The sequence below is a fragment of the Bombina bombina genome, chromosome 2 (assembly GCF_027579735.1).
Source record: "Bombina bombina isolate aBomBom1 chromosome 2, aBomBom1.pri, whole genome shotgun sequence".
Classification (NCBI taxonomy): Eukaryota; Metazoa; Chordata; class Amphibia; order Anura; family Bombinatoridae; genus Bombina; species Bombina bombina.
This window is the reverse complement of record NC_069500.1, coordinates 1,291,867,632-1,291,881,384: the sequence shown is the minus strand read 5'-3', so window position 1 is coordinate 1,291,881,384 and position 13,753 is coordinate 1,291,867,632. Positions and strand designations below refer to the sequence as shown.

The window sequence follows — 13,753 nt, the reverse complement described above, 5'->3', positions numbered from 1 at the left end:
AAAATGCAAATAGGCTAATCTTGGATTGGAAGATAAAATGTGTCACTCACAGTGAGCCCATCCTCCTCTAGGTGTGGGAGGTGGACAAGCCTCAGAACAATTGGTAAAACAGACAGGAGAAAAGTAAGTTTTATAATAATTTTACTATCAAAGGCCTAGATTTGGAGTTTGGCGGTAGCCGTGAAAACCAGCGTTAGAGGTTCCTAACGCTGGTTTTAGGCTACCGCCGGTATTTGGAGTCATTAAAAAAGGGTCTAACGCTCACTTTTCAGCCGCGACTTTTCCATACCGCAGATCCCCTTACGTCAATTGCGTATCCTATCTTTTCAATGGGATCTTTCTAACTCCGGTATTTAGAGTCGTGTCTGAAGTGAGCGTTAGAAATCTAACGACAAAACTCCAGCCACAGAAAAAAGTCAGTAGTTAAGAGCTTTCTGGGCTAACGCCGGTTCATAAAGCTCTTAACTACTGTGCCCTAAAGTACACTAACACCCATAAACTACCTATGTACCCCTAAACCGAGGTCCCCCCACATCGCCACCACTCGATTAAATTTTTTTAACCCCTAATCTGCCGACCGCCACCTACGTTATACTTATGTACCCCTAATCTGCTGCCCCTAACACCGCCAACCCCTATATTATATTTATTAACCCCTAACCTGCCCCCCACAACGTCGCCGCTACCTACCTACAATGATTAACCCCTAATCTGCCGACCGCAAAGAGCCGCCAATCGGATTGAACTTGATTCTGGTTGGCTGATTCCATCAGCCAATCAGAATATTCCTACCTTAATTCCGATTGGCTGATAGAATCCTATCAGCCAATCGGAATTCGAGGGACGCCATCTTGGATGACGTCATTTAAAGGAACCGTCATTCGTCGTTCAGTCGTCGGCCAGGATGGATGTTCCGCGTCGGAGGTCTTCAGGATGCTGCCGCTCCGCTCCGGATGGATGACGATAGAAGATCCCGCTTGGATGAAGACTTCAATCGGATGGAAGACCTCTTCTGCCCCGCTTGGATGAAGACTTCTACCGGATGGAGGACCTCTTCTTGCTCCGCTTGGATGAAGAATTTGGCTCGGCTGGGTGAAGACGACTCAAGGTAGGGAGATCTTCAGGGGCTTAGTGTTAGGTTTATTTAAGGGGGGTTTGGGTTAGATTAGGGGTATGTGGGTGGTGGGTTGTAATGTTGGGGGGGGGGTATTGTATGTTTTTTTTTACAGGCAAAAGAGCTGAACTTCTTGGGGCATGCCCCGCAAAGGGCCCTGTTCAGGGCTGGTAAGGTGAAAGAGCTTTGAACTTTAGTAATTTAGAATAGGGTAGGGCATTTTTTTATTTTGGGGGGGGGGCTTTGTTATTTTATTAGGGGGCTTAGAGTAGGTGTAATTAGTTTAAAATTGTTGTAATATATTTCTAATGTTTGTAAATATTTTTTTATTTTTTGTAACTTAGTTCTTTTTTATTTTTTGTACTTTAGTTAGTTTATTTCATTGTAGTTATTTGTAGGTATTGTATTTAATTAATGTATTGATAGTGTAGTGTTAGGTTTAATTGTAGGTAATTGTAGGTATTTTATTTAATTAATTTAATGATAGTATAGTGTTAGGTTTAATTGTAACTTAGGTTAGGATTTATTTTACAGGTAATTTTGTACTTATTTTAACTAGGTAACTATTAAATAGTTCTTAACTATTTAATAGCTATTGTACCTGGTTAAAATAAATACAAAGTTACCTGTAAAATAAATATAAATCCTAAAATAGCTATAATATAATTATAATTTATATTGTAGCTATATTAGGATTTATTTTACAGGTAAGTATTTAGCTTTAAATAGGAATAATTTATTTAATAAGAGTTAATTAATTTCGTTAGATTTAAATTATATTTAAGTTAGGGGGGTGTTAGTGTTAGGGTTGGACTTAGCTTTAGGGGTTAATACATTTATTAGAATAGCGGTGAGCTCCAGTCGGCAGATTAGGGGTTAATGTTTGAAGTTAGGTGTCGGCGATGTTAGGGAGGGCAGATTAGGGGTTAATACTATTTATTATAGGGTTAGTGAGGCGGATTAGGGGTTAATAACTTTATTATAATAGCGGTGCGGTCCGGTCGGCAGATTAGGGGTTAATAAGTGTAGGCAGGTGGAGGCGACGTTGTGGGGGGCAGATTAGGGGTTAATAAATATAATATAGGGGTCGGCGGTGTTAGGGGCAGCAGATTAGGGGTACATAGGGATAATGTAAGTAGCGGCGGTTTACGGAGCGGCAGATTAGGGGTTAATAATAATATGCAGGGGTCAGCGATAGCGGGGGCGGCAGAATAGGGGTTAATAAGTGTAAGGGTAGGGGTGTTTAGACTCGGGGTACATTTTAGAGTGTTAGGTGCAGACGTAGGAAGTGTTTCCCCATAGCAAACAATGGGGCTGCGTTAGGAGCTGAACGCTGCTTTTTTGCAGGTGTTAGGTTTTTTTTCAGCTCAAACAGCCCCATTGTTTCCTATGGGGGAATCGTGCACCAGCACGTTTTTGAGGCTGGCCGCGTCCGTAAGCAACTCTGGTATCGAGAGTTGCAGTTGCGTTAAATATGCTCTACGCTCCTTTTTTGGAGCCTAACGCAGACATTCTGTGGACTCTCAATACCAGAGTTATTTTAAAGGTGCGGCCAGAAAAAAGCCAGCGTTAGCTACGCGGGTCGTTACCGACAAAACTCTAAATCTAGCCGTAAGTTTTTATTTTGAATGCTCATATACATTATAAACGTAATCCTCTATGTGGCTGTATATTATTTGTTTTGGTTTCGGTTTTGTGTTTTGTGCTGTGTTGACTGGTCCTTTAAATATTAAAAAATATAAATAACTATAAAAAATATAAATAACTAATAAAAGTTATTATACATACTACTGTAATATACTGCATATAATAATTTTTAAATATTATTCATATATTTTAATGTTTTAAATTTATTATTTAAAAAACACACTTTGAAATTTGTAATTTTTTGTGTGCACTAACCCAACACCAGATTAGACCCAAAGCGCAAAACACAAATTTAATTTCTATAGATATCTGATAATGTTAATGTAAAATAGATAGCTATACCTACAGTATAGATCTATAGGAATAGATATACAGGTATAGGTATATACACACATATATATATTTATATTTACAATAAAAATAACAATCCTGTGTGTGAAGAACATTGGATTGTAAAATATGTACAGTATATATACAGTAAAATACTTATGTACACACATACACACACATATATACTATATATATATACACATACACACACAGTATACATATATTATGCATAATACACTGACAGCTAGATTATGAGTTGTGCGTTCGGGTTTGGTCATTTCAGCATTAAAACAGCATCACAGCCATTAGAAGTCTTGTCGGTATAGCTGTATCACAAGACTTTTAGCTTGAACCGCAACGTCAGTCCTTTACACGTAAAACTGGGACTGGGACTTCCATAGCGCTGCCATTACGAGTTTTGCGTTGAGGCTAAAAAACCTGTGTTCCAGCCTATACCGACAAGATCCTTTCTACAATCTAAAAGCAGTAGTTATGAGTTTTACTCTACAAATCTAAACTCATAACTAAACTGCTACAAAGTACACTAAACACCCATAAACTACCTATTAACCCCTAAACCGAGGCCCTCCCGCAACACAAATAATATCATAAACCTATTAACACCTAATCTGCCGCTCCCGACATTGCCGCCACAATTTTTTTTTATTAACCCCCTATTCCGCCACTCCCCGACATCGTCACCACTATAATAAAGTTATTAACCCCTAAACTGCTGCCCTCCAGCATCGCAAACACTATTTAAATATTATTAACCCCTAATCTGCCGTCCACCCACACTATACTTAAGTTATTAAGCCCTACACCGCCGCCACTATAATAAACCTATTAACCCCTAAACCGCAAGCCCCCCACAACGAAATATACTAAAGTAAACTATTAACCCCTAAACTACCGTGTTTTTTGCTTCATAAGACGCACCTGACCATAAGACGCACCTAGTTTTTAGAGGAGGAAAACAAGAAAAAAAATATTCTGACTCAAATGGTGTATTACAGCCTTACAGTAAGTATACAGCATAGGGCAGTCATATTAGTTATATCATAAGACCCCATAAATAAAAAATACATAATAAGCCTTTACCGTCCCTTACACTTGTGCTGTGCACATAGAAGACAGAAGAGATAGAACAGACATACTAAGCTGCTAGTGCTTACCATGTTGCTGATGTTTGTTTTCCTCCGGTTCTGATAAGTTATAGTCTCTGCCACTGGAGTTCTGCTAAGATCCTCTGTTCATTTTGAATGTAGAATGTTAGCAGAACTCCAGTCACTGAGACCATAACTTAGAGGAAAACAAATAGCAGCAGCATGGTAAGCGCTAGCAGCTTATTATGACTGTTCTGTCTCTTACAATATGTACTGGTAGTCCCTATCCCACATCCTGCTCACACAGGGCATAACTTATTAGGACCAGAGGAAAACAAATAGCAGCAGCATGATAAGCGCTAGCAGCTTATTATGACTGTTCTGTCTCTTACAATATGTACTGGTAGTCCCTATCCCACATCGTGCTCACACAGGGCATAACTTATTAGGACCACAGGAAAACAAATAGCAGCAGCATGATAAGCGCTAGCAGCTTATTATGACTGTTCTGTCTCTTACAATATGTACTGGTAGTCCCTATCCCACATCGTGCTCACACAGGGCATAACTTATTAGGACCAGAGGAAAACAAATAGCAGCAGCATGATAAGCGCTAGCAGCTTATTATGACTGTTCTGTCTCTTACAATATGTACTGGTAGTCCCTATCCCACATCCTGCTCACACAGGGCATAACTTATTAGGACCACAGGAAAACAAATAGCAGCAGCATGATAAGCGCTAGCAGCTTATTATGACTGTTCTGTCTCTTACAATATGTACTGGTAGTCCCTATCCCACATCCTGCTCACACAGGGCATAACTTATTAGGACCACAGGAAAACAAATAGCAGCAGCATGATAAGCGCTAGCAGCTTATTATGTCTGTTCTGTCTCGGTCACGCACCAAACTTTGAGAAATGTGTGCCTCTGCCATGGTTATTACGTTGGTCTGTATCCCTTTAAGGCCTCCCTTCTTAAATCCCACAATCCTCTCTGCAAACTGCCTTCAATTGCTTCCAAGTTATACACTGGTAATAAAGGAAGCATACTTTATCAACTCTGCTGCAACCAGTGTTGTTTGCTGCATATACGGACTAATCTCTTGATTACCGGTACTTTACAACTGCAGTCAAACTTTTGTCAGCAGGAACGGATAACCACCTCCTCATTAATCTGTACTTTTATACAGAGGACTGTCACATACGGTAACTGGAAAAAGGATTTACCCGGTATATCTTCGCCGTTTCATGGCACTCGCTTCACTGTGTTTAACCTGTCAGTGAATCCTCACTCACGATTGGCTATTGAGCAAACACCTCCGTTTACGTCACTCATCCAACATGGGATTGATGCTTTATTATCCCGCAACGCTTACTACAGTAGCTGCAGCTCTCCGAATAGTACTGGTAAATGTCAGCATATTTTACTATTCTGTCCAGGGGATTAACGCTCGCACCCACGTATATTAAACCCAGGCGGTCTAGTTTTTCAAGCATGCAGAGCGCACATTCCAGCTGAACCATCTCTCAGTAGAAGGTAAAAACTAAACATACAGAAAAATACTTTTGCCAATTGCAGTGCTTCATTAAATTCAGTTTATCTACATTCTAATTAAAAAGTATTCACAACATCACAGGCTGGCGGTCCACACATTCGCTCCATAAGACGCACAGACATTTCCCCTTCCTTTTGAGGGGGAAAAAAGTGCATCTTATGGAGCGAAAAATACGGTAATATAATTATTAAACTGAAATTAAACTAACTACCAATGAAATAAAACTAAACTACACATTACAAAAATCCTAACACTACTCTTTTTTTTGTATCTAATTACAAAAAATAAAAAGACTAAATTATAAAAAATAACAAACACTAAATTATAAAAAGTAACAAATGAAATTATCCAAAATAAAAAAGAATTACACCTAATCTAATAGCCCTATCAAAATAAAAAGCCCACCCAAAATAAAAAAAAAACTAATTTGGGGCATTGCCCCAAAGATATCAGCTCTTTTCCATGAAAAAAATATAAAGACCACCCCCAAACAGTAAAACCCATCACCCAACTAACCCCCCAAAATAAAAAAAACTATTTCTAAAAAACCTAAGCTACCCATTGCCCTGAAAAGGGCATTTTATGGGCATTGCCCTTAAAAGGGCATTTAGCTCTTTTGCTGCCCAAAACCCTAATCTAAAAAAAAAACACCTATAAAAAAACCCTTAAAAAAAAAAAACCTAACACTAACCCCCGACGATCCACTTACAGTTTTTAAAGTCCCGCTTGAATGATCTTTATCCAGGCGCCGAGAAGTCTTCATCCAGACGGCCTCTTCTATCTTCATTCAGGCGGCATCTTCTATCTTGATCCCGGTGGCGTGGAGCACCCTCTTCATACGGTCGCCGCCGTACACTGAATCTTCAATGCAAGATGAAGTCCCTTGCATTCCTATTGGCTAAAAAATTTGAATCAACGAATAGGAATTAGAGCTGCTAAAATCCTATTGGCTGTTCAAATCAGCCAATAGGATTTAAGCAGCTCTCATTCTATTGGATGATTCATCATTGATATCTAGGGGGAAAGCGTGCACGAGCACGTCAAAGCAGCGCTTGTATTTTGTGCGGTATGGAGCTTAAAAACCCCATATCGCACGCACAAGCCAGCTGTTTCAAAACTTGTAATGGCAGCGTTGGTTAATTTTCCCTATAGCGCGCATAACTCGTAATCTAGGTGATATTTAGACATGTGCAGGTATATGTATGTATATATCTATTATAACATAGCCCTTTCTATTCAAATACCTATAGAATACCTATTTTCCATTCAAATTAAATTGTGCTCTAGCGGTTGCATTTCATTTTTTTTTAAGTAAAATTTTTATTGAGACAAGAATTAATATAACACAAAACAACACCATTGTAACCATATGGTATAATACTTGGTAGATATAAACAGCATGCATAGAATTATGAGAAGAGTAGGTAAAGGGTAATTTGAGGTTGGTCCGGGTGAAGGAATCCTCACCCCGCCCATATGGATAATGCTAGTCAATGAGCTGAATGGTGTAGTAAAAAAAAAAGCCTCTTTTTCGGGAGTTGTATAAATTGTAAATATATTGGGTAATTATATCTACTGTAGGTACAGTATGGGTAGTCTTACTGACGGACCTGTTCAATTAAAAGGAGGGAGTGACCCAGGAAATAGGGGAGAGAGGGGAAGTGGAGGGAAAGATAAAAAAAAAGGGGGGGAGGAGGGGGTGGCATGAATGGAAAGGTGTGGGGTGGTGAGGTATGATGGTAGGAGGGGATTCTAAGAGGGAAGTTTGGGATTGGGAGTCAATTCCCATCTTGGGAATTCAGAAAGCCAGGAAGACCATATCTCATGAAAGGAGTAAACCTTGTCTAGAACTTTGTATGAATATTGTTCCATTTGCTTAATATAATGGGCTATGGATAATACTTGCGAGAGGGGTGGAGATCTCTCTTCCTTCCAGGATCTAGCTAAGGCTAGTTTCGCGGCCATGAAAATATAGATTGTAAGGGCTTCATTAGGAGTGTTGAGATTGGGCATCTGCAGTGAAGTAGAGCTACTTCTGGGGTGTATGATGGAGTGATTCCAAGTGAGTGTAGGAGTGTATATTCTTTCCTCCAAAGTGGTTGAATAACTGGGCAGGACCACCAGATATGCAGTGCCGTGCCACTGGCTCTACATTTCCTCCAACATTCGGGGGATTGTGTGTTGAAAATGTTGTGTAGGATAAACGGCACCAGATGCCATTGGACTAGAATTTTGTAGTGGAGTTCCCGTAAGGTAGCGCAGTGTAGTCGTTTTTTGGTTAACATAATCCTAGAATGCCAGATATCTATATCTATATCTATATAACTAGGTACAATAGCTATTAAATAGTTATTAAATATTTAATAGCTACCTAGTTAAATAATGAGAAATTTACCTGTAAAAAAAATCCTAACCTAAGTTACAATTACACCTAACACTACACTATCATTAAATTAATAAAATAAATTACCTACAAATAACTACAATGAAATACAATTAAATAAACTAACTAAAGTACAAAAAATAAAAAAAAGCTAAGTTACAAAAAATAAAAAAAATAAGTTACATACATTTAAAAAATATTACAACAATTTTAAGCTACTTACACCTAATCTAAGCCCCCTAATAAAATAACAAAGCCCCCCAAAATAAAAAAAATTCCCTACCCTATTCTACATTAAAAAGTTACCAGCTCTGTTACCTTACCAGCCCTTAAACGGGCCTTTTGCGGGGCATGCCCCAAAGAAAACAGCTCTTTTGCCTGTAAAATAAAAATACAACCCCCCCAACATTAAAACCCACCACCCACACACCCCTAATCTAAACCAAACCCCCCTTAAATAAACCTAACACTACCCCCTGAAGATCATTCTACCTTGGGCCGTGTTCAGCCAGCCGACCACCGATAGAACCGAAGAGGAGGTCCAGAGCGGCAGAAGTCATCATCCAAGGGGCGCTGAAGAAGTCTTCCATCCGATGAAGTCATCATCCAGGCGGCGCTGAAGAGGTCCTCCATCTGATAGAAGTCTTCATCCAGGCGGCGTCTTCAATCTTCATCCATCCGGAGCGGAGCAGAGCCATTTTCAGACTAGCCGATGTGGAGCCATCTTCTTCTTCCCGACAACTAACGACGAATGAAGGTTCCTTTAAGGGACGTCATCCAAGATTCCTATTGGCTGTTCCGATCAGCCAATAGAATGGGAGCTCAATCGGATTGGCTGATTGGATCAGCCAATCGGATTGAACTTCAATCTGATTGGCTGATTCAATCAGCCAATCAGATTTTTCCTACCTTAATTCCGATTGGCTGATAGAATCCTATCAGCCAATTGGAATTGAAGGGACGCCAACTTTGATGACATCCCTTAAAGGAACCTTCATTCATCGTTAGTCGTCGGGAAGAAGAGGATGGCTCCGCGTCGGCTCGTCTGAAGATGGCTCCGCTCCGGATGGATGAAGATTGAAGATGCCACCTGGATGAAGACTTCTATCGGATGGAAGACCTCTTCAGCGCCGCCTGGATGATGACTTCATCGTATGGAAGACTTCTTCAGCGCCCCTTGGATGATGACTTCTGCCGCTCCGGATCTCCTCTTCGGTTCCATCGGTGGTTGGCTGGCTGAAGACGGCTCAAGGTAGGATGATATTCAGGGGGGTAGTGTTAGGTTTATTTAAGGGGGATTTGGGTTAAATTAGGGGTATGTGGGTGGTAGGTTTTAATGTTGGGGGGGGTTGTATTTTTATTTTACAGGCAAAAGAGCTGTTTTCTTTGGGGCATGCCCCGCAAAAGGCCCTTTTAAGGGCTGGTAAGGTAATAGAGCTGGTAACTTTTTAATGTAGAATAGGGTAGGGAATTTTTTTATTTTGGGGGGCTTTGTTATTTTACTAGGGGGCTTAGATTAGGTGTAAGTAGCTTAAAATTGTTGTAATATTTTTTAAATGTTTGTAACTTATTTTTTTATTTTTTGTAACTTAGCTTTTGTTATTTTTTGTACTTTAGTTAGTTTATTTAATATAATTTAATTGTAGTTATTTGTAGGTAATTTATTTAATTAATTTAATGATAGTGTAGTGTTAGGTTTAATTGTAACTTAGGTTAGGATTTATTTTACAGGTAATTTTGTATTTCTTTTAGCCAGGTAGTTATTAAATAGTTAATAACTATTTAATAAATATTCTAAATAGCTAAAATAAATACAAAGTTACCTGTAAAATAAATATAAATCCTAAAATAGCTACAATGTAATTATTAATTACATTGTAGCTATCTTAGGGTTTATTTTACAGGTAAGTATTTAGTTTTAAATAGGAATAATTTATTAAAGTAGTAGTGTTAGGTGTAATTGTAACTTAGGTTAGGATTTATTTTACAGGTAAATTTCTCTTTATTTTAACTAGGTAGCTATTAAATATTTAATAACTATTTAATAGCTATTGTACCTAGTTAAAATAAATTGAAAGTTGCCTGTAAAATAAAAATAAATCCTAAGATAGCTACAATATAATTATTATTTATATTGTAGCTATGTTAGGGTTTATTTTAAAGGTAAGTATTTATTTTTAAATAGGAATAATTTAGTTAATAAGCGAAATATTATTTAGATATATTTAATTAATATTTAAGTTAGGGGGGTGTTAGGGTTAGTGTTAGACTTAGGTTTAGGGGTTAATAATTTTATTACAGTGGCTGCGGTGTAGAGGGGGCAGGATAGGGGTTAATAAATTTATTATAGTGGCGGCGGTGTAGGGGGGCAGGATAGGGGTTAATAGGTATAATGTAGGTGGCGGCGGGGCCCGGGAGCGGCAGTTTAGGGGTTAATACATATATTATAGTTGCGGCGGGGACCGGGAGTGGCGGTTTAGGGGTTAAGATATTTATTATAGCTTGCGGTGGGCTCCGGGAGCGGCAGTTTAGGGGGTAAACACTTTATTTAGTTGCGGCGGTGAAGGGGGGCAGATTAGGGGTGTTTAGACTCGGGGTACATGTTAGGGTGTTAGGTGTAGAAACTACCATAGGAATCAATGGGATGTCTGGCAGCAGCGAACATGAACTTTCGCTATGGTCAGACTCCCATTGATTACTATGGGATCCGCCGCCTCCAGGGCGGCGGTTTGAAAACCAGGTACGCTGGGCCGGAAAAGTGCCGAGCATACCTGCTAGTTTTTTGCTAACTAGCAAAAGTAGTCAGATTTGTGTGCGGAACATCTGTAATGACGTAAGCATCGATCTGTTTTAGACTGAGTCCGGCGGATCACAAAATTCTACTTTTGCTGGTGTCTAGGGCTTGATAACTAAGGCGAATCAGCCTCGCCACAAATACGCTGCTGAATTCCAGCGTATTTGAGGTTGACGGCTTGATAACTAGGGGCCCATGTGTCAGGGTGGGAGTCAGGTAGACAGAAGAGAGCACTAGAAAAAGTAAGTGCGGTTGCGTTTAATTTTAACTTCTAATATGAGAGCTATTTCCGTTGCGGTAAAAAAGCTGAAAAAAGACAATATCGCTTGCGTGCAACAGTTAGCACACCTATTGTTTTTTAAAAAGTATTTGTTCTGCAAGGCTGTAAATATTTTTTTTCCAATACCATTATCCTTCACAGTGGACCTATTTAGGTTTTTTATTTTTTGAACCTGTAAAAAATACAACATGGAACAATTTCCCCATGTAGAAACAAGGAACACACATCCTTTAGCTATCATTGTTTTGTGCTTGGTGTATTCACATATATTTGTTTATTATATATTTTGTTTATTGATACATATGTGGTGTATATTCTAGACTAGAATTTATTTACAGTTTTTTTAAAAATGCAACAGTGTGCAGCACATCAGTAATAAACTAAATGACCTAATTTCAGTATAGACGTAACGTTTTATTCTCTTGCAGACATGAAGACTGCATACAAATCTGGCAAGCACTTACAAAAGCAGCGACTTCTAAAGATCCGTGCTCAGTTACGCAAGAGGATTATGCCCCCTTACTCGAATTGACAGACCAGAAGGCCGTCTGCAATAAGGTGACAAACTGAAGAATAACTGTAGTCTTAGTTATAAATAAAGTAGTTCAAATTGTACGTTTTTCTTCATGATGCATCTCTATTATATGACTATTTTTATTTATTCATTGTTTCCCCCACACCGTCACGAGTTCCACTTATTTTCAATTGAATATTGGCTTTTATTATAATGCAATCTAACTAGGTTTTCTAATAAATAGGTTTCATTTTAAATAATTGAAATTGTCAATGAAATATGAAAGTTAATGAAATGCATATATGCTATTTGTGACATTGTAATTTCTAGATGTTTTTCTTTAGGCCAATGTTGCTTAATGTTCAAATTGTTAGGTAGCCATGTATGTTTATATAGGCTGATTCTGGATGTGAATTCACATAGGTATACAGGTGTATATGATTAGTTAGAGAACACTCCCCCTAAAAGGGAGGGCTTGTTCTTTTAGGGTTTTGTAAGAGCTATAAAAAGCAGGACTGCTAGTAAGGTTATGTTATGCCTGATGAAACGGCCCTTTTAGTGCCAAGAAATGTGTTGCATTTATAGGGGGATGTTTGGAAACCTCTTTTCCCACTACTTGTGTTTCTTTTTAAATTATTTTTAATAAACATCATTTTTTTTAAAAAATCCATGTTGAATAGAAGCACCTTACCTGCTTCTGTTTATTGACTACCAATTGGGACACAAACACTAGCTTTATCCTGCACCTGTATCCTGATTATTGGGAGAACCTCAATTGGGTGAGCTGATACACCCTTCTGAAATGTATCAGTCTACTTCTACCAGAACATAAGTGTGCTCATCTAGAATGTGAGTATCCTTTTGGCATTGTCAATTTACATGCTGTTATACTATGGTTAATCTACACATGTAGTACTCTCTTTGCTTCAATTTCTCACTGCAGCACACAGGGAGTTCCAGAGGTGGGTCAGCTGTTACACCCTATAATTCTACAGCTTGTACCTACTAGCACATTAGGGTGCTCCAATAATATGTGAGTATCCATTTGGCTCATATTTAATCAAGTTCACACATATGTTTGGTGATTCTACACATGAGGCGCCCCTCTTCTTCTTTTCTTTCACACTCTAATAAATATTTGAAGGTGTTAAAGGGCCATAATACCCAAATGTTTAAACACTTGAAAGTGATGCAGCATAGCTGTAAAAAGCTGATTAGAAAATATCACCTGAACATCTCTATGTAAAAAAGAAAGATATTTTACCTCAAAAGTTCCTCAGTAGCCACCTCCCATTGTAAAGGATTTCTAAGCAGCCTTTTAGTGTGTTTGTCCTGGGACATCTGAAGGGACTAGCATCGTGCACTCTCATATTATTTCACCAATCAGGTAAAGGAAGCTTACTATGAAATCTCATGAGATCACAGTAAGAGTTCATGACCTCAGCACTGCTGATGCTGATTGGCTGCTGTTCATTTCTTTATTTTTTTATTTTTACCTGCAGCTGGGAGCAGCTGAGTATAACTTTTTACACAGAACTTACTCTACTGAGCTGAGGAAATTGTGAGGTAAAATCTCTTCCTTTTTTACATAGAGATGCTCAGGTGATATTTTCCTGTCAGCTTTTTACAGTTATGCTGCATCAGTTTCAAGTGATTTAGCATATGAGTATTATGTCCCTTTAAGGAATACAATTTAGGATCTTCCTGAAATTCACAAAAGCCACTCAATTCTTAACTTTATCTTTACATTCCCAAACATACATGACATCATCATGAAGTCCCACATCCCCTGAACAACCAGACATACAGTATAATAAGTGACATTATCCATGACATCAAATTGATCAAATGATGTGACATCCAATAACATTACATATCTCTCTTTTCCCGCTTGTATTTTTTTTCTCTGACTGTTCTTGAGGGATAATTATCCAGCAATGTGATAAAGCTGCTGCACTGAACAAGAATAGTTTTATGCCGGTATTGTATATTATAACCTAACACCGGGCTAGATGTCAGTTTAGTCTT

General features: G+C 38.5%; 1 protein-coding gene across 1 annotated transcript in view; it reads left to right on the top strand.

Annotated features, from left to right (window-relative positions):
- The window catches only part of CD38 (CD38 molecule), a 142,577-nt gene that overhangs the window by 65,235 nt on the left and 63,589 nt on the right, over positions 1-13,753 (top strand). The window contains exon 2 of the mRNA XM_053704119.1: positions 11,640-11,769. Within this exon, the coding sequence (XP_053560094.1) occupies positions 11,640-11,769 (130 nt within the window). The remainder of the gene's footprint in view (positions 1-11,639; positions 11,770-13,753) is intronic.